The 26,463-nt window shown below is 39.7% G+C and overlaps 1 protein-coding gene across 1 annotated transcript in view; it reads right to left on the bottom strand.

The window, feature by feature from the left end:
- The window catches only part of LOC149225657 (DENN (AEX-3) domain-containing protein), a 220,987-nt gene that overhangs the window by 141,084 nt on the left and 53,440 nt on the right, over positions 1-26,463 (bottom strand). The window contains exons 6-7 of the mRNA XM_089377240.1: positions 16,471-16,670; positions 15,229-15,723 (exon numbers count right to left, since the gene is read on the bottom strand). Of these exons, the coding sequence (XP_089233366.1) occupies positions 15,229-15,723; positions 16,471-16,670 (695 nt within the window). The remainder of the gene's footprint in view (positions 1-15,228; positions 15,724-16,470; positions 16,671-26,463) is intronic.

Below are 26,463 nucleotides of genomic sequence, written 5' to 3'. Positions count from 1 at the left end.
CAAACCCAAGCAAAAAGCATGGAAAAAACTAGGGCACAAGAAGAATTTTAGCAAATAAAACTAACAATCAAGATTTTGCATTTTTCACAACAACAACAAAAACCCTCTCCATTAAATGCAACAAAAATGACAAAAAAAATACACAAATCCAAGCAAAAATCATGGAAATTATGTGGGTGACTGAAACCCAAGGGAAAACAAGGAAAAAACAAAAAAAATAGGGTCAAATTTGATGTCCATACCTAAAAACCACACCCAAGCAAAAAGCATGAAAAAAAACTAGGGCACAAGAAGAATTTAAACAAATAAAACTAACAATCAAGATTTTGCATTTTTTACAAAAAAAAACCCTCTCCATTAAATAAAACAAAAATGAAAATAAATGTACAATCAAGATTTTGCATTTTTTACAAAAAAAACCCTCTCCATTAAATAAAACAAAAATGACAATAAATGTACTCAAATCCAAGCAAAAATCATGGAAAATATATGGGTGATTGAAACACAAGGAAAAACAAGGAAAAAGCAAAAAAAAAATAGGGCCAAACTTGATGCCCATACTAGAAAATCACAACCTGCAGAAAAAGTTCGTCCAAACTCGAATTTTTTTTGCTTGGAATGCTAGATTCCATCACTTTTCTCCTCTCTTGCCCTTGTAGATGAGTTCTCCTCCTCTTTGGCTCTCACCCTTGCCCTTTGTTTGCAAAATGAATCAAAAAAAAAAAACTGTTAAAAACTCGTTGTCGCACAGCCCCTCTCCATTAAATAAAACAAAAATGACAATAAATGTACTCAAATCCAAGCAAAAATCATGGAAAATATATGGGTGATTGAAACACAAGGAAAAACAAGGAAAAAGCAAAAAAAAAAATAGGGCCAAACTTGATGCCCATACCAGAAAATCACAACCTGCAGAAGAAAGTTCGTCCAAACTCGAATTTTTTTTGCTTGGAATGCTAGATTCCATCACTTTTCTCCTCTCTTGCCCTTGTAGATGAGTTCTCCTCCTCTTTGGCTCTCACCCTTGCCCTTTGTTTGCAAAATGAATCAAAAAGAAAACTGTTAAAAACTCGTTGTCGCACAGCCACGCGATTTTTTGAGGTCGGATGGCAAATTTTTGGAAAAAAAATTGCGATTTAAGCGGATAAAAAAAAAAAAAAAAAATTGTCAATTTAATCGGTTGATTTAATTGCCACCACGTTTTTTTGAAAAATTGTGAATTTATCGTGATGCTCACAACACTGGATCATCCATATGGGGCAACTTCTTCCTAAGCTTGCTCATCATCATTGTCCTAGTGAACGGCGGCGTCTTTCGATTTATTTTTCACTTTATTCCTAAGTACTAATTTCCTTTATTTTTTTTATTTTTTAATTATTTTTGATGTCTTAGTTTATATATTAATATTATTAGCTATATTATATTAATTGAGTAACCAACTACTAATTATTATTAACAATTTAATTAATAATATATTTTAATTATTAATTACTAACCATACTACTTTACTATATTAACTCTTAATTATTACTCCACAAACTTCAATTATTAACTATACTATTATTTAACTATATTACTAATTATTGTACTAACTATACTAACTTTTAATTATTTTTATTATACTAGACTACATTTTCTTATTTTATTTTATTTTATGTTGAAAAAGTTACCACTATAAAAAGGAATTATCTTTGTAAATTCTTTTTTTCCTATATAATAGAATATACTATGGGCCAATGTTTTACTAGAACCACGGGCTTGTAGACCATCAACGATAAAATCAAAATTACTCTTCCTTCCTTTTTATTGTTAATTCATTTTTTTAATCCTATCTTTGCAATACCATGGACAAATACCATGCGTTTTGAAGCCATGAGCTCTAATACAAGATATTCATAACAATGCATCTACAAAATATATATATATATATATATATATATTGAATAGTTGAATGATGAATGTTACAGTAGGCCCTTGACATAAACACCTAAACGGGGGTGCCTTTCCACTAATGGATGTGTCTTTACAAAAAGACACGTCTATTCACTAATTAATTAATTATCATTTGTTATGCTTATAACAGGAGTTCTCGAAGATGCCTATCTCACATGGCCTTTGGGACAAAGCCTCCCTTAACACCATGTTGAATGCCTTAGGGAAGTCTACAAAATAGCAAAAGCCCTTAAAAGAGACAGATTGAGTGATCCGGATTTAAACAGGAATGCAACAAATTACAGAGATAACCATAAACACAGAGATGCAGCGGAAATAATACGTCATTTCATTAATGTAAAATTCTGAAATATGCTTACAAACAGAAATGGAAATAACTCAGTTAGGGCGATGGTAGCTTATCTCTGAGAAGAGATGTGGTGGCTACATGCCTCTGAATTGTGTTACAATGAGGCTCAAAGGCCTATTTATTGTTGAGAAACAATGGAAAACCCTAAACATCCAAAAACCTAACCCTAGAAGATAAAACACCAAACTATGGGCACCCTTTGGGTAAATTGGTACATCAACTTCCCGGGGTCGTAACTTTGGCATACGATCTTCATTTGACGCGCACAATATCTCATTAGAAAGATCTATCCGAGAACTACATCTTTGGGAAGAGCAACATTGGTCCATGGACCCATGTTGCTCCCAGTTTTCCCAAAAATACCGTCGTTTAGGGCCTCAAAACGGCTCCGGAAATTCAAGACCCGAAAAACTGCTAAAAATAATAAACTGTGCTACAATTAAAGAAACTGAAAAGCTGAAAGAAACAATGGTGGGGGTCCAAGTGGACTTGGCGGGTAGCCACCAATATCCACCTGGATCATTCCTCCCCCCTTAGGAAGTAATGGTCCCCATTGCGTTGAGTTCCTCCATGAGATGAGGAAACTTATGCTGAACTTGGTCCCTGGTGAGCCATTTGCCCTTGTGATGGAGTTGGCCTGCTTTGACAACTCGATACAGTTGGATATTCTGCTGGCGAATGTGCTTGATCTGTGTGTCCATGATCCGATCAGTTGCAGCTTGTTCCATGCAATCTGGATTTAACTCTATGGGTGTGAGTTGTTCTGCAATGTCGGATGTGTCTAGTAATGGTGGAAAGTATGACCGGAGGCGGTCCACATTGAACACTGGGTGTCGACCAAGGAATGGGGGAATGCTAAGCTCAAATGCATTGTCTCCCACAGCCTTGGTAATGGTGTAAGGACCATATCGGAGTGGTCTGAGTTTCCGATAGGCTCCAGTAAGGCGTTCCTTTTGCAAATGCAACCAGACTTTGTCGCCCACCTGAAACTTGTGTGGCACCCAATGTTGATCATGTCACTGCTTGTACTTAACATTTGATTTCTCCAGAATGTCATGGACCTGCTGGCGAATATGTTGGATGTACTCAATGAAGTTGTTTCCCTTATCTGTTTCCGACTAGACATGAGCCGAATCTGCATGAGTCGCTACAAATGGCATGGCCACATCAATGGGACATAGCGGCTGGAATCCCAAGCCCACCTAAAAAGCGTTGTGGCCAATCGAGCTGTGGAGAGCCCAGTGGTAGCTATGTTGAACATAGGGGAGGCTCTCATCCCATGTGCGTGGATGCTTTGAGTTGTACATGCGCAGAATGTGTACGATCATCCTGTTGACAACCTCTGTCTGGCCATCAGTTTGAGGATGGAAGGCTGTGGACTTAGTGAGTTTGGTGTCCAGCATCGACCAGAGACTGGACCAAAATGTACTGAGAAACATGTTGTCCCGATCTGAGATGATAGACTGTGGGATCCCAAAGTGTACCCACACTCGTTCAAAGAAGAGTTTAGCAGTGGCTTCTACGGTGATATTCTTCTTGCAGGCCGACATAATGGCCATCTTCGCGAACCTGTCGACAACCACAGAAACACAATCGTTTCCATGCTTAGTGGAAGGAAGGCCTGACATGTAATCCATGGAGATGGATTGCCAAGGTCGACTAGGGGTAGGCAGCGGGGTATAGAGGCCTTGCTTCTTGATGGTTGGTTTGGCAATGGCGCAGGCAGTCCATGATTTAATGTACTTCCCGACATCTTGTCGAAGATTCGGCCAATAGAGATACTTCTGCAGTATTGCCACCAATTTTCTCGACCCCGAAATGCCCAGTAGCCCAACTATAGTGTGCTTCCCAAATCATCTTAGCACGCTCACTTGACGAAACACAAAGGTGACCCCGGTGGCATAACAGGGCATCCAGGAGGTGAAAATCTGGAACATGTTGACCCTCCAAGAGTGTCTGGTATGTGTGGCCGAATTTTGGGTCGCTTTTGTAGAGAAGTGGCCAATCAGAAGTCTCGTGTCCACAAGAGTTGAGCACGGTGGTTAACGCCATGATCGGTGGTCGACTGAGGCAATCTGCAACATTATTGGTGCTGCCCTTCTTATACTTGATATTCAAATGGAACTGATGCAGGTATGTGGACCACTTCTAATGGCGATCATTCTGCAATTTCCCTTGGGTCTGTATGAACTGCAGGGGTCGGTGGTCTGTGTGGATGACCGTTTCCTTCCCCAAAATGTAATGCTTCCATTGTCGGCAGGCTTGCACAATGGAATACATCTCTTTGTCATAAGTGGGATACTTTCGGACTATGTTTGAAAGTGTCTCACTGTGATATGCCACTGGATACCCATGATGAGTAAGGACTACCCCAATAGCATAGTCAGAGGCATCTGTCTCGACCTCAAATGGTTGTTGCAAGTCTGGTTATGCGAGCACTGGTGCTAAGCAGAGGCGATCTTTCCACTCTGTGAATGCCTTCTGTTGAGATTCAGACCAAAAGAATTTTGCTTTCGCTCCTCCCTTCATGACTTGACTCAAGGGCCAAGTGATATGAGAAAATCCCAACACGAACCTGCAGTAGAAGTTGGCAAGACCTAGAAAGTTGCGGAGCCTTGTCAGAGTGGTTGGAGATGGCTAATCCCGAATGACTTGGATCTTGGCTAGATCCACATGCACCCTTGTTCATCAATAATGTATCCCAGATACTGAACCTGGGTCATGCCAAAAGTGCATTTCTCCAAATTGGCACATAACTTGTGTTGTGTCGAATGTGGTGGAGGTGCTCTTCCCAACTCTGGCTGAAGATCAGAATGTCATCCAAGTATACCACTACAAATGAGTTGGTGAATGGCCGCAAGATGTCATCCATTAGCCTCATGAAGGTTGCAGGAGCATTTGTCAATCCGAAAGGCATAACCAACCATTCGAAAAGGCCCTCCTTGGCTTTGAAGGCAGTGTTCCACACATTGGATTGGTACCTGGTGATATCATGACTTCAAATCAATCTTGCTTAAATATTTTTCCCCCTTCAATTGGTCCAAGAGGTCATCAATCCGTGGGATCAGGTACCTATTACAGACAGTGATCTTGTTCAGTGCCCGATAGTCAACATAGAGTCTCCATGTCCCATCCTTCTTCTGTACCAACACGATCGGGCTCCCACAGGGCGATGAACTCAGACGGATGTGACCTTTCTATAGCAGCTCTTGAATCTGCCTCTTGATTTCATCGTTGTCCAGAACGGAGCGTCGATAGATTGGTCCATTGGGCGACGGTGCACCTGGGGTCAGATCGATGGAGTACTTGACCTGACAGTGCAGAGGAACCCTGCGGGGGAGGTGAAGATGTCCTCATACTCCTCCACGACCTTGTCCATCTATAGTTGTTGTGCAGATGGGCCCTATCTAGAGGTCGTGGCCACCGTCTTCTTATTTCCTTGAGGGCGTACCATCAGGAAAACAAATTTCCCGGTTTTGGAAATGAGCTTACTGCATTGTTTTGCAGTAACCAAAGAGATGGCGGTAGGCAGTGCTACCTCTGGTATCCTGTACAACTTATTTCCCAAAGTAACAATAACAGCTCGGGGCCTTGATTCATACACAGCATGTCGCTTCCACAAGTATGGTTGTCCTAATAATACATCACAAACTTCAAGGGGAGCAATGTCACACAATACCTCATCCGTGAAGGGCTTGATGTTGTATGGAAGGCGACACTGCTGGCTCACGCAAAGATCCTGTCCTTGGTGAAGCCACCCGATGGTGTACGGTTGTGGATGTGTTGTGGTCGGTAAGCCCAGCCGCTTCACGACCTCTGACGAAATGAGCGGGGAGCCCTTTACCCACATCTGGGAGTGGAAGAGACGCTCCTCCTCTAGATCTTCGGGTTCCTCCTTCTGGATCTTCGTGGTGGCAACGGTGGAATTGGGCTCCGCATCGATAATCTGTTTCCCTTTGTCATTCCCCTTGTCGGGTTCTGACTCAGAGTCGGAACATGCATCTGATTCTGAAACCTTTAGCTCGGCCACCAGTGACTGCCTGGCCCAACACTCACTTGTGTTGTGAGTGGAGCTCTTATGGAACTCACACCACTTTCACGTGTCCTTTTTAGCCTTCGCGGCGCTATTCTTTGCTTTCACCTTTGGCGGGTTGTCTTGGGCCGCCCCGCCTTGGCTTTGTCCTATGTTCTGTGGTTTGGGGGCACCTTTGCCTTGCTTCGGATTCGCAGATCCAAAGTCTCGCTTCTTCTGTTTAAACTTTTGCTCGACCTTGACGGCATATCGGTATGCCGTGCCGAGCGAGGAGATGTTTAAGAATTATATTTCTTCCTGGATGCACTTGTGCAGGCAGCCACAGTGTTTGAGTACCAAATGCTTCTCCAAATCCTTGATACCCAACTTTGTGCGAAGGATATGGAAAATATTGGTAAACACCATGTTGAATGCCTTAGAGAAGTCTACAAAATAGCAAAAGCCCTTAGAAGAGACAGATTGAGTGATCCATATTTAAACAGGAATGCAACAAATTACAGAGATAACCATAAACACACAGATGCAGCGGAAATAATACTTCATTTCATTAATGTAAAATTCTGAAATACGCTTACAAACAGAGTTGGAAATAAACCAGCTAGGGCGATGGTAGCTTATCTCTGAGAAGAGATGTGGCGGCTACATGCCATTGAACTGTGTTACAATGAGGCTCGAAGGCCTATTTATTGTTGAGAAACAATGGAAAACCCTAAACATCCAAAAACCTAACCCTAGAAGATGAAACGCCACACTGTGGGCCTCGTTTGGGTAAATTGGTACATCAACTTCCCGGGGTCGTAACTTTGGCATACGATCTTCATTTGACGCGCACAATATCTCGTTAGAAAGATCTATCCGAGAACTACATCTTTGGAAAAGCAACATTGTTGCTCCCAGTTTTCCCAAAAAACGTCGTTTAGGGCCTCAAAACGGCTCCGGAAGTTCAAGACCCGAAAAAACTGCTAAAAATAGTAAACTGTGCTACAATGGCTCAATGATCCAGGTGGATATTCCCGCTGAAAGAAACAATGGTGGGGGTCCAATATCCACCTGGATGATTGAGCCTCTTCAACGATGGATGAGTGAAGATGTGATCTATAATCCAGTACTTTGAGCAAATTCTTGCTTGACCTTTAGCTCTAAGTCGCCTACTTGTTTAAAACTCACACTTGGATAACTACAACATAGACCTTGGAGTATGTGTGCCCTCCCATGGTTGTTCAATAGTTATTCAAATCTAAACTAGCCCATGACCTTAAGATTGGACAAATAATGTAACTAGACCATGCCTAGGGGTAGTTGGAGTAAACCACGTGGTTAAATAGGTCAGCAAAGTGGGAGTTAACAAAGTGAATACCATGCTTGAGTAACTTAGCTTAGAAACCTTCTTCATTGGCTATTTTTGCTAGTGCTCATAACTATGACTAGACACCAAAATTCAAATGTATCTCTCAAAGAAAAAATGTCATGAGGGAGGGTGATGCAGGAGCATCAAACCCATCCTATGAAAAAAATTAGCAAGAACGACTTCTGGAAGGCGAAAATGCGAAAAACACGTCAAAAGGCAAGGGATTTGTTAAAAAGTGGAACAATATAACCTGTTCGATGGAGCTCTCAAACCTTGTATACATTAAAACTTGTATGCAAGGATGAATCATAGGTGTAGATGTGTAACTGTAGTAAGCAGTAGTAGTTGTATTATTAATAAATTATGAATTGGTGGTTTACAAATCTTCGTGGCAGCGTGCCTTTATATGTATTAACTGGCCACGAAGATAGATGGTCACAACTTTTAACCCATGTCTCTTCACAATTAAATGAGACATTAATTAATTTAATTATTTAAATAATTTAATACTTTATTTTAATATTTATTCTTTTTAAGTGAAGATATATGAATATTTTTATTCATAACATTGCCACCCCCTTTAGAGATGCTTTGTCCTCAAAGCATAACCAGAAGGGTTTTCTCTAGTTGAACAGTATTGCGATGGAATGGCATCCTTCCGTTGACTGGTGCATTCATCACGAGTAATTGTACCTTCCTTGGAACTCGGAGTGTTAACACCTTTCAATTTATAATGACGTCCTTGCCAGTTAAACTCCATGAATTGTTCTTCAAGGTTTGTAGTATAGCTCCCTAATTGTATTAACCATTATGCACCTAGAACTACATCCATTTCTTTGAGTGGTAGGGCAAATAGGTTTGTTTGTAGCTTCAATTCTTGTATTTGGATCGAAACTTTTTGACATTCTCCTATTTCCTTGATTTTCTTTCCAGTAGCGACCGACATGGACAGGTCCTTGATTGGGCATATACAAAGACCAAGTTGTTTAGCAAGATCAATGTTTATACAATTGTGAGTACTACCAGAATCTATAAGTATGTTGACATTTCTGTCTTTTATAAGCCCTTTAAGCCTTAAGGTTTTAGGACATAGATTCTTTCTCATGTTTGTTGATGGAGTAATATGTTTAATGTTCTTTTTTGGGAATTGGCTCTTCTTCCGAAAATGTGGTGGAACGTATTTTGTAGTTGCTTGTTGTTCTTGATCTTTAAAAGAGTTACTATTTTCATCAAGGTTTTTCCAATCACATGAAAATCCAGTTAATGACGGTTCCTCAGAATCTGAATCTTCACTGTGTGTGACAACGGTTCCTTCATCATGTTCTTGTACTTCAATTTGCTTCACATCTACTATTTTATAGTAGCACAGGGATGCATCTTCACATTTATGGCCTGGCATCCAATTTTCTCCACATTTGCGACAACTATTTTTCTTTTTTATCCTTTTTTCTGGATCGTTACTTGAAGTGTTTGATTCCTTCTCGACTTCATAAGTATATAGTTTCTTGTTAAATTTCTTGTTAAGGCATTTGTGTCTTGATGTCCATTTGTCTCCACAATACCTACATTTGTTAGTTTCTTTTCTTCCTGAGTGTTGTTGTTAGTCTTCGTCTTCCTTGAATGATGACATTCTAAACTTGTATTTTCTCTCAATAATTATGGTTGCGTGTCTGGCATCTTCAATGGTTCGGGGTTTACATAATTTTAATTCTTCCGGAATGTAATTCATAAGGCCACAATGTAATAGCTCTTCATCTGAGAATCCCCTTTGCCTTATCGCTAGCACTTCCCATTTATGCGTGTATTCACTTACCAATCCCTTCTATTTGAGGTGAACGAATCTTTCGTAAACATCATCCTCTTCTTCGTCGTGAAATCATTTTAACAAGGTGTTTTTAAAAATTTTCCAATTGAACAAGCGAGTTGTGTCTTTGTTAGACCACCATACGAACCAATCATACGTTTTTGCTTCCAGGTACTTGGATGTGGTCATGACCTTTCCTTGTTCACCTATTGGTGGATCCAAAAATGGCGTCCATCTTATTTACCCATACAATGGCGCCTTTATGGTCCTTACCATCGTATTTTGGTAATTCTCTTTTAATTTTAAGGGGGTCTCTTTCGAGAAACTTCGTATAGTACTGACTTCCTTCAAAGTGTAGTTGTGGTATTCGCGACTTCTCGTGTATCAAGAAATCATGATTTGGAGAATTTTCTTTTTCTGAAGTTTTGGAAGTGTAGTTGCCGTATTTGCGGCTTCTCGTGTATCAAGAAATCATGATTTGGAGAATTTTCTTCTTCCAAGTTTTGGGACTTTGTGTGGCTGAGGGCGGATTGTCTTTTCCCATAAACTGGCTCATCATGCTCTTTAATTTTGTGACATCATCGGCCATTTTGTCTTGTTTACTAACTTTCTTCTCAACATCATCAAGGCGCTTATGCAACTTCCTGAGTTGTTCTTGGATTTTTTCACATCATCATTGTTCCTCCCCATTTTGCTCTTCTTCTTCTTTGTAGACCCAAAAAAAAATTAATTAACTAAGATATAAATTAATTAATTAAATTATAATTATATAATATAGTTTTAAATTGAAATTATGTGATTAAATCGACCCACTTTTAATATCATCCACGGTATATCAAACTTTATATATGTATCGACCACGTTTATATTGACTATAGTATATATATCGAACGAATTGTGATCAAGAGAGGCATGGCGTATGGGAAGCCTGACCGGCAATGATTTACGCACACGAGTCAATGGTTTCACTGTTATAAATGCGGTGGATGAGGCAGCGTTGGAACAACGGTCTAGTTGTCGGAAGGCTCCCGTGGTACAACAAAACGCAGCAGGACCAGTGGTCAGGTTTTTTGGAGGTGTCGGAGGTAGACAGAACAACGTGACCGGGATGGCGGAAAGCACAAGGATGTGTGGTCCAGAAGGAACAAAATAGTTGACGTTGACGACGGTACAGGAGCCGCGGAAGTGGGGACGTCTACAGCGGCGTACGTGGATGTCTTCAGCGGCTCGGTTCGATGGTGCATGGATGCAGTCACAGGTTGAAGCAGCGGAATGGGAAACGAATGGTGACAGGGTGAGCGTAGAGGGTGGAACATGGGTGGTGGCGGACAGTGAAGAGTTGAGGGTTGTGGACGGCGGAACAGCGATGAATTGAAGCTCTGATACGAATGGAACAATATACTTTGTTCGTTGGAGCTCTCCAACTTTACATACATTTAAACTTGTATGCAAGCATGAATCATAGGTGTAGAAGTGTAATTGTAGTAAGTAGTAGCAGTTGTATTGTTAATAAATTATGAATTGGTGGTTTACAAATCTTCGTGGCGGTGTGCCTTTATAGGTATTGACTGGCCATGAAGATAGAAGATCACAACTTTTGACCCATGTCTCTTCACAATTAAATGAGACATTATTTAATTTAATTATTTTAATTATTTAATATTTTATTTTAATATTTATTCTTTTTAACTGAAGATATATGAATATTTTTATTCATAACAAAAAGCTTGAAAAATCAAATTTGTGAGGGGTCTTAGGGATTATTTTGAGAGCTTTGTGAAAAAGATCATGTTGAGAGCTTTGTGGAGAGGATCATGTTGAGAGCTTTATGGAGAAGATCATGGATTTTGAAATGATCCACAATATTGTAATTTCCTCTATAAATTGTAGCCTTTGGGCATTGAAAAGAGGCGGCCATTAGAATGAAGATCTGGCCAGCCAAGGCACCAATAGATGCTATGTAATAGTTTAGTGGGTTTAATTAATGAAATTTGATTTCTACTTTATGTAATTCTATGTGTGTGCATGGTGATTTAATGCATTGATGGCTTGATGCATAAATCCGTTGATTTTGTTTGATGAATTAATGTTACATGTAGACCATAGGGATCTTCAGTTTGCAGTGGAAGCGAGGATGACTTGAGATTGTGTGTATCCCACACGTCCTAAGATCGATACCATAAGAAAACTTGAAATGATAGACCCCCATAAATCGTTTCATCAAAGTGGTATCAGAGCACAGAAGATTCTTGTGTATAGTCTGGAGGAGAAACAGCAGGAGAAGGTACAAGTTGATAGAATATCTGGTAAGAGATTGTTTTTCTCGGTGTAGGTGACAACAGAGGAAGGTGAGAAGATTTGCAACAACCCAAAGCAAGGAGTGCTCGAAGGGTTCTAGAGAAGATAACCAAGAAGATGCCATAAGCCCATACTCAGGAGAAATTTTGGTGAGGTATTGTGTAGCAAGGTGGAGACTTGTTGCTACAAAGGCGAGTTGCAGCTCACGAGTTGAAGTTGTTACAAGAAGACTAGATGCATATGACAAGGAGGTCATAATTTTTTGTACCTTGCGAGTCTAATGCAAGAGTATTAAACCCATTGTCTGAAAAATATTAGGAAGAACAACTTCTAGAAGGCGAAAATGAATAAAACGCGTCAAAAGGCAAGGGATTTGTTAAAAATCTTGAAAAAACAGATATGTGAGGGATCTTAGGGATTATGTTGAGAGCTTTGTGAAAAAGATCATGTTGAGAGCTTTGTGGAGAGGATCATGTTGAGAGATTTATGGAGAAGATCATGGATCTTGAAATGATCCACAATATTGTAATTTCCTCTATAAATTGTAGCCTTTGGGCATTGAAAAGAGGCAGCCATTAGAATGAAGATCTAGCCAGCCAAGGCGCCAATAGATGTTATGTAATATTTTAGTGGGTTTAATTAATGAAATTTGATTTCTACTTTATGTAATTCTATGTGTGTGCATGGTGATTTAATGCATTGATGTCTTGATGCATAGATCTATTGACTTTGTTTGATGAATTAATGTTCCATGTTGACCACAGGCTTCCTTAGTTTGCAGTGGAAGCAAGGATGACTTGAGTTTGTGGGCTCATAATCCACAAGTCCTAGGATCAGGACCATAAGAAAACTTGAAATGATAGACCCCCATAAATTGTTTGCATTAGAGGGGGAAAGTGACAAGTGTAGGGCATTACTCGACGATTCATGAGAGATAGTTTAGGACAACATGGATTGGTGATCTAAGTCTGGGGAGAGGTATGTGGTCTGGGGTAAAGGTTGTGTTAAAAGCGTTTAAGAAAGAAAGAAGGAAAGATTTATTAATGTCGTTGGGTGACCACAAAATTAGGTCAATGGGACTAAGAAAATACACTCCATTATGACTCCAAAGCTAATAAGACTAAGATATGACTAAAATAGTGCCAAAAGGCTACAAAGAGCTCATGTCTTCTTTTAGACAAAAGACTTATTTTTACAATGGCGGAGATACTTGTAGGATTTCCACAAGTGGGGAAAACATGGTGGATCATGGATGAAGATGAAGTGTAGCTATTTATGTTAAAGCTTGCAGTCCCTAGAGAGAATAGTGTCACTACTAACTAGCAGCAGATTGTAGTGTATAATACCAATATATACTATAAAGGTCAAGTAAAGCAGTGAAACATGAATCTTCGATCACTCGCGATTAATCACGAGTCAAACTCTGCTCTTCCCTCAAACGATCCGATTCAACTATGGGCGAGTCAAACTCGCGTTGACCATGTTTGACTCATGGTCAACGCAAGTTTCACTTTCGACTCACCAATTAATTGCGATTTAGGCGACTGAGGTGATTTTCAACCCTCAACTCGAGGGGCACGGGTTTTAACTTTTAGGGTTCCCTCATTTTTCGTTGCGTAGTTTAGTTACGTTAAAAATTAAAAGTCAATCTGTAATTGACTTTTCTCACTTGCTCCGGCCTACAACTCATACGTCGAGAAGGTAATAGAGGCATGGTTTCAGTTTCAATTTACTCCACGTAAAAGAGTCGTAGTGTAATAGAGGCGTAGTGTGCTTCAACATGTGCTTGGTCAGAGATTTTAGTAGAAAACCATTATCGTATCATTTTAGCAGCAATCAAGAGATTTCAGTCACTGCTTTTTTACTGATTAGTATGCAGTATTTTATTAACTTTTAGAAGCAGATGCTTCCGGTTTGATGTAGTCACAGGTTAGGAGTCAAGAACCAGTTCTTTGGATCATGTTTGGATTCATAACATATATGAGATAGTTATTCATTCATGATATTTTGGGCATCTATTGATATTATGCATTGTTTGGACATGGCTTTATTGAATATCAATGAAAAATGTTTTTTGTTTAATTCAATATAGGTGTATATCTTAAATTATTGAATTCACCAATTTTTTCCCGATTTTCCCCCGATCCGATTAAATCTCTTCGCTCTTTTGCCTCGTCGATTTATTGCCGATTCCGAGTTTGGTAACATTGAAGTAAAGGTCCAGATCCAAGTCATTGTGGAGTGCAAACTGGGATGATAATGGGGAAGTAGAACACTATAATGTAGATTTCCTAGGATGGCAGGGCACTATCACAAACACAAATCCACAAGAATCTAGATTGCTCATTTGAGGCAACCTTGAAAATACTGCTCTAGAGTGTGTCAGAAATAAGCATGCGAACCCTCCAAGACCCCTCAAGCTGCTGAAATGACATCTATCCACTCTACATGCTATAGCGTAGTGGTATCCTAAATAGGTGGTGGCATCTATTAGGGGCTGATGTGTGTCTTTGTGAATAAGAGGATGTCCTGGGACCCGAGTGCATCATAGATTGTACTTACAGAGGACCTGAAGACTGCATTGTGGTTCTACCGCTATCAATATGATGATCATATCTAAGAGGTGCAACTTGCACAAAATGCCATGGATGAGCAGCACAAGTGAACCATATCCATTAGAATTTAGGGCAATATTCTATGGACCTGTCTTGATATGGTTTAAGAAAATGATAGAATTTGCACAATATTCAGCATGTGATGCATGAGTACACGACACAATCAACGGCTAAAATCTACATAAATAAAGCCTGCTAAAACACTACAAGAATACAAACACCAGACGCAAAAATTAATTGGGCATTCAGATGTTTTCTAAACCTATAAATCATACCTACTACAAGGTCAACGAAGTACCCTCTCTATTCAGCCAAGATGGTTTCTTATGCACAATTATCATGTCAAGACAAAATAGAAAAAAAAAATTAAGGTACAAACTGATAGGAAAAATCATTCCTTTAAAACTTATAGCGCATACTACAGTTTTATGCATAACTAATGCAGGACAGCTTTCAGTTGCAATTGAGTCACAAGCTTTATGTCAAGAATTTATTGTGGTTTACATGCTGCCAAGTCATCAAAAAATGTGAAAAACTTATATGTTGAAAATTTACATCGTAAAATTTTGAGCTGAAATTTCCCAACACAGGAAATGAAACACTTTTTAATGTGGAAGACACAACGCCTCAAACTATAAGTCTTCTACTATGATTTCTCTGCAAATACATCTTATAGTACACTGCTTTGGCAATGGCATCACTGTTAAACATCTCCATCATTAAAAAGGCAAGAACAGTCATGTGTGAGCACCAAAAGATGCCTCTACCTGTAAACGGAATCAGAATGACCTGTAAGCATTTGAGAACTGCAATGAAAGAGGCCATTACCTGTAAATGGATTCAGAACTCCCAATACGCTCAATTGCACGACTTGAAGATGGTGTTCGGCTATCACATGACTGTTGACCATCGCCAACACAATCATTAACCTTGTCAAAGCTATCACGAGGCCCTTCTGAAGTCTCTGATATATAATCTTCGCCAACAATTGTTTGTTTAAGTTCTCTATCCCATTCCTTCACTTGAGTGAATTCTGAAGCTTCACTCATAGCAGCACTTACAGGAGATGGGGGTTCTGATGCTCGTGATGAAAATGAGCTCACTTTGCTTTCAGAAATAAGACCTGCTGCAGCTGCAGTAGCCCCCAACACTGTGTCAATTGGAATTGCACTAGACATCCAATCATCTGGATCAATATTTGTGGGAGAGCCAGCCCTCCCATTTGCTCGTTCACGCACTTTCACCATAGGAGGTACATAATCTGTCAAGGACATCTCGTTGACGAAGTGTGTTATCCTTTCCAAACGCTCCTGTGCAATAATGCTGTCCAGAGTTTTGAAAGTGTCAGAAAGGACGAACCATAACATAAAGCACCACAACACAATGTCAAAGGAAAGATGCCATATATATTATTCACAGAGTAGAACAGGACCTTTTAACTTACGTGCCCTTGACAAACATTAACATGGAATCAAAACCAAAGCTTGGGCGAGTGACTAGCTCACTCAACTTGCAATACGCTTATAAAGCTACCGCCATGTTTGACATTTACTGTCATGCTTTACTTGACCCTAATTTCTTTTATCTTTGATATAGAGTCTAAATACAATTTAACTCAAACTATAACATGACTGAAGCATATGAAGGTAAGTGAATGCTACACAGCACAGATAAATGTACATTCTAATGGCAATTAATGCGCAGATTGCTTCAAACTCTACCAACCACCTACTACCTCCATTCATAAATCTTTATGACGATGTAAGTTCTTTACATTATATGCTTTTTGTTGCAATGGCAACCTAGATACTGCTCAGCACAAACAATCAGTCATATAAATCAACCAATGTTCATGCACATAAAAAATATAGACTGGGAAACAGTGTACAGATGTAAGAGGAACAATGACATTCAAAGTTGATCACGCTATTACGTACAAGGATGGACACAATTAAAAACATAGTTGTTTAACTCTAAAAAACTATTATATTGATTACTTTCAGATAGCTTTGCAGTGCCAGATGACTATATCATTTGCCTGATGAAACAATAATCTTGACTCCAATGTACCTATTCAATACTTCGAAATGTAGTTCAAAAAAGGGTAACTTCGTGAGAATGCAATAACAACGTGGTGCTGAAACGAGGAACCGGCTAGTAGATGAGAAGGGCTCGGATGTTCCAAGATTCATGGCAAGGATACCAGGTGGTCTTTGAACAATTTCTTGCACATAAACACAAATTCCATATAATGCAGCATTGTCAGCAACCTGAAAGACAATAGGATATAGGTTAGATTTGGTTTTTTACTGCACAAACAAATACATCATATCAAAATTTCTACGAAATACAACTAGTGAACACTCCAACCAGACAAGATAAATTCACTTCAAATCTCAAAAAAAATAAAAATTAAAATAAATGCGAAGGAAATCATTTGTTTGTTATAGCAACAGGAATAGCCACATCGTCTTACTAACCTTCTGTCTCTTCAAAATATATGGGAGATGCTGGGAGACATTGTAATGAACAACCGTTCATTCACTCGAAAATATCAACATAAGGACAGCGACTTGAAATCCATACAGATAAAAATATACAATTAATATCATTATATAATTCATTTGCAAAAATCAACATACCCGTATATATAAACATCGACAGTCACAAGATGAAGGGCTATGAGCCCTACTGATTTGTTTTTTATTATTACTATTATATGTAGGTTGATATATACTTTATGTTTGTCAAATTGTGCCATACCCCACCCCTTCAAAGATGCTTTGTTCTCAAATCATAGTCTGGCAAAGTTTCTGCCTTTGTTCTAGCATTAATGCTTTCACTTGATTCTCTCCTCTACACCAGGCCCAACAATAATATCTTTGAAGTTGTAAACAATATTTTGGCATTGCATAGGGATCAATCTATGGTGGATCATTTTCATTAGGGCTATTTATTCATTATTTTTTTGACAGAATTAATTGTATTGTGTTTCCAAGTAAGGCATTGATTCTGTCTCCACTGTTTCGGAATTGTAATCCTTCTGAATTGTTGTAGATGCTTATAAAGCATTCATCACACCAGTCAAGACTGGTGATCACAGAGTCAATACAAAAAACTATAGAGAAACAGGTTACCCTTTCCTCCATTTCTTCTTTTCTACTTCCCTCCATTCTCCTTGAGATGGAGTGGTTCAGAGTTGCAGGCGAGCGCTTCCCCCCCCCCCTTTCGAACCCGCACCCAATCCGCGCTCCAGGCGGGAGTGGCTCTGGAGCGAATTGGGAGCGTGCTCCCGATAAAAAAATTTGCGCTCCCTGCCAAAATCGGGAGCGATATCGGGAGCGTCGCTCCCGGAGCAAAAATTACAGCTCAGGAGCGATCGCTCCCGAGCGTTTAATTTTCGCTCCGAGAGCGATCCGCGCGAAGCAAAAACAAAGAACGAGAACAACAAATAAACAAACAAACAAAAAATTAATAAAGAAACAAACAAACAATAAACAAATAAGAGAACAACAACAAAAGAACAAGAAGAACAAATAAAACAAGAATAAACAAGAACATAAACAAACAATAATGACCAAAACAAAAACAACAACAACAACAAAAATTATGTTTTAAAATTACTTGGGGGGGAGAAATTCATTGTCACTTGAACGAGTTGAGGAGAAACTGGAGAGCAAGAGCAAAGGAGCGAGGAGAAGCAAGGAGCAAGAAGCAAGCCTGCAAAGAGGTTAGTTACGTTAGTAACTTAGTAATTTAGTATTTTAAACCTTAGTTAGGTAGTAATTTAGTATAGTTTAGTTAGTTTAATTTATTTAGTAAAAAAATCATGAATCTAAATAAAATTAAATTAATTAATCTAAATAAATTAAATTGATTTTCTCATTCATATTCCCATTCCCATTCCCATTACATTTTGCAGATTCAAAAGCCTACAAATATCAAACATCATGGACCTGGCTATATTTCTTGGCATTTTCCTCTTCGTGGTCCCTTTTCTGGTTATTATGGTGCTGGAGAGTAGGAAACGGAGGGGCCAAAATGAAGAGGGGGATGAAGAAGCTGGAGAAAGTGGATTTGATGAAACCCCGATGAGGAGGAGCTGGAGGAGGGTGAACATGACTTTCAAAAAACTAAACAAGACCAAACCCCATTGTGGAAATATGTTAACAGGCCTGAAGCAGGGAGAGGGGGTGGAACCACTAAATTTCATTGCCCCCATTGTAACAATAATTACGCAGTTTCATACACCCATGCCAGAAAACACCTCTGCGGGAAAAGGCCATGGGATGGAAATAAACAAATAGGGATCAAAACTTGTGCAGCTGTGTCAGCAGCAGATAGAACCAAATACATAAGGGAAGAGGAGGAAGCCCAATACAAATCTAAAAAATCAAGGGGTTTCTTTGAACCAAGCTCACAATCACAAGCACAAAGAACTCCTTCAGCATCCTCCTAAGGCAGTGGATATGGGGGCACAGGGTCACTAGCTTTAAGGCGTAGAACCATATTAGATTTCCTTGATGAGGGGTGTATGAATGATGTGGATTCAAAGGTTTACAGGTTTCTCTATGCATGTGGGATACCATTCAATGTTCTTCGCTCACCTTATTGGCACGAAATGGTTTCTGCCATAAATGATGCCCCTAAAGGATACAAGAGCCCTGGGTATCACAAAAAGCAAAAATATCACATTCTTTGAATAGAATGACAAGTTCTTGGACTGACCATGGGGTGTCCATTATATCTGATGGATGGACAAATGTAAAAGGCAAGCCATTGATAAGTGTTCATGCTATGTCTGTTAGTGGTGCCATCTTTCTAACTGCATATTATTACTCAGACAAGTTCAAGACCGCCATCAACATTGCAAAAGCATTACTTGAAACAATTGACCGTATTGGGCCATACAATGTCATCCAAGTCATCACTGATAATGCTCCTAATTGTAAGGCAGCGGGAGCAATTATTGAGGATAAATACCCCAACATATTTTTGTCTGGATTTGGTTCACACATTGAACCTTCTGATGCATGATGTTGTCAAGAACAAAAATGCACAATACAAATGGATTGGTGATTTGTACAAGAAAGGCAAACAAATGATAAAATTTATTACAAATCATAGCAATACCCATGGCCTTTTCCGCAGTCACTCAAGATTGGAGTTGTTGAAACTTGCGAAGACCAGATTTGATAGCTATTACCTCACCTTCAAGCGCCTTTTGAAGGTAAGAGAGTCATTGGCTAGCATGGTATCAAGTCCACATTGGCAGGTATTAAAGGAAAGGGCTACAAATGCAGCTGACAGGCGAGGTTTTGAACTGGTGGAGGGGCCGCTCTTGATGGTCAGTTTTGGCCAAGTGTGAGGCAAGTATTGGATTTCACCAAGGCCATTTATCACATGATTCGGTTTGCAGATACAAATAAACCAGTGATTGGCGAGGTGTATGAGTAGATGGATACCATGTTGGGGCAAATAAAAGATACTGTTCATAACAGAGATCCCAACTTGTACAAACTGATTCACGATTTTGTGTGTGTACGGTGGAATAAACTTAATCTTCCACTACATTGCTTGGCGTATATCCTTACGCCAAAATACTACTCTACATCTTGGTTGGGCCAACCTACACCAGGGGGTGGGATTAGGACCAAACCCCATTTAGATGCAGAGGTAACTAGAGGATATTTGCAAGCATTGGAAAAGTTGATACCTGACAGGGAGGAATGTGTAGTTGTGTGCCTTGAAATAGGCAAATACTTCAATAACACTGGTTTGTTTGGTACCTTCCATGCAATGGAAGACAGAGACAGATTTGATGCTCTCACATGGTGGGAAACATATGGCAGCCATGGACTTTTGCCAAAATTGGCAAAAAAAGTTCTATCACAGGTTGTAAATACTTCTTTTGCAGAGAGGTGTTGGAGCACCTACAGCTTCATACATAATGTGAAAAGAAACAGACTCAATGAAAATCGGGCAGAAAGCTTGGTTTATGTGCACTACAACTTGAGGTTGTTGAGTCATTACTGTGATCGGGCTTATCAGGATCCCACATATAAAATTTGGGGCAACCACCCAGAGGAAGACAATTTGGAGGATGGCACTATACATCTTGAAGAACTGGAAGAGGAACTTATAAGGGATGAAGATGAAGTAGCTGCAGCAGCCATGCCACCTCCACCATCCAGTGGCAGTGCTAGAGTTCCGAGACTAGTTCCTTTGCTGTCGACACCTCCATCTACACCCTCACGTGGAGGGCATGTGCCTTCTAGTTCTGGTTGTCGGTCTGTGCGGGAGACTCCTAGAAGACCACCACGACATGCTTATACTCCTGGAGACTCTCGTGGCAAGGGCCACATGTAGATTTACAGTTTACTTGTCTTTTCTAGTTTCTATTAGTTTTCATAACTGTTGAGTCTTGAGTCCTTGACTCTTGACTCTTGACTCTTTCATATCATAATGATATTTTTTGTAAACAATATATGACTATGACAATGAAAATTTGAAGTTTGAAGTTGGCAATTATAACTCATTGGTAATGATTGTGAATTATGAGTATGAAGCTTTGTGAAAGACTAAAGTTGTTTCATTTCATTTAATTATTCATGTTTCATTTTAGAATATTGCATTTCATGTTAACAGTTAGAAGTTAGAACTTAGAAATATCTAAGATATTATTTCTTGTAATGGTTAAACTTAGCTTACAAGTACAACTTTGGTGATCAATGATGATAAATGTTATATATTGAATTTTCAATTTTGAAAGTTTGAAGTTGAAACTTTAAGATTGAATTTGATGAATCATGATTCACGAGACTCAATATGTTGCAGTTGTAATATGTATGTTACTATGTTACTAACTTGTGGACATGGTTGATGAAGATTATAACTTCTAGATGATTGATGTGATATGGTTCAATGATCAATCTATGTTTTTTTATGTTTTTAATATCTAATTCATCATTCTACATGGTTTTGTTGACATATATGTATCAAAAATTAAAAAATATAAAAAATATATATATTTTTTAAAAATCGCTCCGGGATTCGCTCCCAAACCGAGAGCTTCTCAAAATGTTGCTCTCGTTCCCATTTTTGCTCCCGCTCCCAAGTAACATTGGAGTGGTTGTTACAAGAGCTAGCTGATTCTCCTTGTCCATTTTCGGAATTTCCTTGTCTGAGTCCGAGCTATCTGAAACGTATTGACGTTTGTATCCTCACAGTTCCTTAGACTCAGGTCTCCCCTATGGCTGCGACGTGGGAACTGGGTTTGCTGACGCTCCATGAGTTGATTCCTTCTTTTCGTCATTTTCTTGTGCATTATGGACTTCTTCATTGGTAAGAGGATCCATTTTTTCTTCGTCTACTTCATCTTCGGGCAAATGCTGAGGAAATTGCTATCCGTTGGGTTGTTTCCCTGTTTTCTTCTTCCTTCGTGGCTCTTTTTTGACTTCTGGACATGTATTTTGAAGATGTCATGTTTGTCGACATATTCAAAATCTAGAAATTGTGTCCATCACTGCTTGTTGTGAGTAAGGAGGATGTGATCCGGCAGTCCTTTGCTGAAATCCACATTCACACAGATTCTGGCAAAAGTGTAGATTCGTTCTTCAACTCTTTGTGTATCTGTCTTTATGTATCACCCTAAGAGATTCTCAATGCCTTCTAGTACATTATGATACCAGAAATGTAGTGGGAGATTATGCAGTCTAACCCAATCCGGCATTCTTGAAACTACCATTGTATTTGCGTCAAAATTTGGGAACCATGGGGTAACAAACAGTCCCATAGTTCCCCAAAACCATGGACCTTCTTGCAGAATATATTCTCGTTCCTACAATGATGCAAACTTTACTATGAAAAATCCTTTGGAGCAAAAGTGGATCTCACAGTTTATTGACCAATTTGTGAAGATTCAGTGAAAAAGATCCATTGGCTTTGGAAAAAAACTATTGAATCTGCATATATGGGCTTGAGCTTCATATGTAGTACGCAAATCGTTAGTTTCTTGTAGATCTACAGTCAATGTTGGAACATGATTCAACTGCTCCACTATATAGGGGATGGGAATATTGTGTGATTGTTCTAGATTTGGGGAGGCAAACGGTTTCCCATTTAGAGTATCTTTGAAAGACGAACCTCCTTGATTCAATGTTGTGCCTTTGGGAAGACTCGATCCAGTAACACCCCCTGCACCCATTTGCTTGCTCGATCCAAAAGATCCTCTGCAGAGTTGTAAATTTAAAAATATGGAGAATGATGGGGTGATATTATAATATTGGAGTTTCATTTCATCCTGCATCGATTTGCCTCCGCATATCAAGCTTTGAAACTGAATCAGGTACCCCAGGGTCTGTAGGATATTTTGCTTCAGATTTTTAACCCTTTCCGAGGCCCGCACCCAATGAAGAAAAGATTTCCCATCTAGAGTTTTGATAAATATTTGAAAGGATATTTGAGAATCCAGATCCAAAATCCTTTCTTGACCCTCATGTGAGTCACTAACCGGATCTATCTCAAAATATAGATCTGAGAGACCTTGAGAAGGTTGTGGCCTATAGATCAAATTCATAAACGAGATACACTCCCTGGGAGACCTCAGATCGGAGAAAAGGAGCATCCAATCCATCGACCTGCACCACAAATCCAAATCCAAAACTCCCTTTCGATTGTTCAGTGCCCACAAAGAAGAGTTATTCCCTCGATACCGCTGATTTGACCATGGATCTACTGCAGGGATCGCTCCATAAGGATAATCTTGACCATGGATCTATTGTTGGGATCGCTCCATAAGGATAATCCACCTCTGCATTTGTGATGCATCTGGACACCTGCGGATAGAGAAGATCTGGACAGCAAACTCTTATCAAAGTGTTTGGTTGTCCAATACAGATCTAGATCCGGCACAAATTTGCGCCTCTCTCGACCTTCGCTCGCTCCATCATGCAAAAAGCTAACCCACAGATCCAAAAAACTCACAGCTACGCGACTCCCTTGTCCTTCATTCTTTCCACTATGTAAAGCAACCGCCCTCCGAACTTCGACAACGCTCAAGGATAACGCGACCATCGTTTCTCTCTTTCTCGATCGAATGTATGGAGACTGTCATTTATATTCATAATGATTTTGTTGTTGGTCAGTTCACTGAACAACACAGCAATTCTTATAATTGAGATGATGACAAGGCATCCTTGCATTTTGTGTCTTGATCCTAGAATATTCATCATCTCTCATTTCTCATAAATCATTGGTTGATAGCATTTCAACAAAAGCATTGATGAGTTTCAGTGTCAACTAGATATGTATTGGCTCCTCTATCTATGGTTTGGATTTTAATCTCTGACAACTTCCGTGATTCAACTGGATCATCTTTCAACAGTCAATATTTCTTTGTTAACAAGTTGCACAAGTTTTTTTTTGTAGTGTCTTCGTTTACCCTTTGACCTTTCAATTTTTGCAAGCATGTTTGTTAAAATTGGCAACTAGGGCCAAACTCCATATGCGTCATCTTATTTATGGCAGCTGATATTTTTCTTGGATATCTCTCATCGAGAGGTGTAGGATTGATCTAAACATCATCCAATACCGATAAGTATTCATGGAGTTATGAATTTATTTGTGTTATAAGACAATTCGTCAAGGTCGGCCAGCAACCAAATAAACCCCTCATGTGCTCAACATTTTAGTATAAAAGGAGATGACTTGAGAGTCATTTTACACACAACTTCTCTCTTGATTTCTCTCCACTTGTCTTGGGTTTTAATGTGAGAGAAACCTACGAGGAAGTAGCCCTAACGCAGTGCTAAGGAGGATGCCCTAGCTCTCAACGCGGTTATGGAGGAGAGATCTAAACGCTTCCCTATGGAGAAGCCCTAACGTTGCCCTAAGGAGAAGAGCTAATGCTACCCTATGGAGAAGCCCTAACACTGCCCTTTGGAGAAGCCCTAACATAACCTATGATGAGGTATATGCAGTCAAGAAGGGCAGCAATGTAAGCCCCCAACGCAGATTAGAAAAGGGTCTCTACCCTAGATGGATGCCCTAGAACCTTAACGCAGTCTGTGGAAGAATGAAATCTCTAACCGCAACAAGAGAGGAAGGATCTTAGACAGCGTGGAGGAGGCCCGAGTTCCTCAATGGAGGCCGAGTTAATTACTGGAGCAGTACCCTGTTTTGGGTCACTTTAGTGGAGGCCTAAAGGTTGTCTTGGATGCCGCATACTACTCTTGAGAGCCAAAGGCATGAGGAACTCTTTTGTGGGGATAGAACCCTTGGAAAGGGTTACCACAGCAAGGGATAGGCTTGTTGTATCAAGTCGCAGTCGCTTATACACCTATAGGTCTACGTTAAGGCTAACAAGGAGGGCGTAAGGGCTAGTTGTGACTGTTGGGCTATAACAAGCCAACGTGAGGTTTAGGAATGCTGGAGAAGGGTGATCATAGCCTTGGGACAGATGCTGTGAAGGTTGTCCAAACAGTTGTTAGAATACCCTTACCAATCCAGCAATGTGGCAATCAGAGATCCCCTAACAGTGAATTGATGTAAGTGCAGCAGCATGATATAATAATGTGTGACAGCATTGTAATAAGGGTGCAGCACAGTGATGATGTATGCTGCAATATGGTGCAGCATGAGGGACAGCAAGCAAACAATGGGACAACAAGCATGGACAACATGGTTCAACCATGTTACATGGGACAACAGTGCATCAGTCACGAGGTCCAGCATTGTGATGATGCATGCAGCGTGGTGCAGCACGGTGAGGTGCAGCGTGATGACGAGATGCAGCACGATGATAGGTGAAGGATTCACCATGGAGAATCAATTGAAGCAGCATGTCTTCAACTGATCTCATGTATCATTTTCTTAGAGATGATCTATGCTCTTATCTAGATAAGTCAAACTATTGACTTATGTTGTAAATGTACTATCTCTCTCTCTCTCTGCTGAACTATTGAAGAACATATAAGAAGAATTGATCAAGGGTTTCCCCACATTGGGGTTTGTCCCTAGCTAGCGCCACATCTTGTGTCCTCTTGTCTTGGCTTGTCTTCTGTGATTTATGTTTATGTTCTATCTGCAGTTTACTTTAATGCCGATGTGATTTCTAATCTGGAAAAGATATTGAGCTAACGGTGAAAATTGAAATAAATTGCTCTAAGCATAGAACATACCTAAAATTAACATGGTATCAGAAGTGAGGTGAAGACAAAGCCCAAGCAGGAGTGGAAGATCAATCACCGAAGACAGTTGGGAAAGATGCAAAGAACATTATCAGAATGGTGCTCAGAAGCTTCTGATGGCCTACCCAAATATCACTTCAATGGGAAGTTCATATCTAAGGGTGACAGGAAAGGAAGATGCCTTGGTTGCAATAAGTTCGGCCATTATGCGAAGGAGTGTCTGAATGGTAGAGACACATCACTTGATGATGATAACAATCATTCCAGGGTCATCTTCAATGATCAGAGGAATGACAGGTAATGCAGGTCATCAAGGTAACGGTCAAATCTTCAAAGAAAGCAAGGAAGCCCAAGTATGAAGAACCAAATGTTGTTTCTGATAAGATAAAAAACGTTATTTTGTATTGGCCCTCTCCTTCAGATTCTTTGGGAATCTAGCTTATTGATTGTAGTGCTCCAAAGCACTTCAATGGATAGAAGGGTTCTCTCTCTAATTAGGTAGAGATGGAAACAATCGTCGGATTATACTTAGAGTCGATGCCACCTATCTCGGAAAGGGTGTAGGAAATGTTACCCCTCAATTGAACAAGGGTAACTCAATTCATTTACAAAATCTCTTTTATGTACCTGATCGCAAGAAGAACCTGGTGTCCATTTCGGCAATGGAAGTCAAAGGCTACAGGGTGGCATTCATCGATGGAAAGGTACGTGTTTGAAAATGAAATTTTCAAAGATGCTTTTTCTCGTGGGTTCAAGGTTGGCAATTTGTATCAAGTTGCAAGATGGTCCATTGGGGATCATGTCAATTGACATATCTCATCTATAGCACCAGAGGTCTACTTACGATGGGACCCTACCCGATGTGAGTCAAATG

The sequence above is a fragment of the Pinus tabuliformis genome, chromosome J (genome assembly GCF_031772625.1).
Source record: "Pinus tabuliformis cultivar Carrire ecotype Pingquan chromosome J, CPIR1, whole genome shotgun sequence".
NCBI lineage: Eukaryota > Viridiplantae > Streptophyta > Pinopsida > Pinales > Pinaceae > Pinus > Pinus tabuliformis.
Note: the sequence above shows the minus strand (reverse complement) of the source record. Positions and strands in the feature narration are given on the sequence as shown.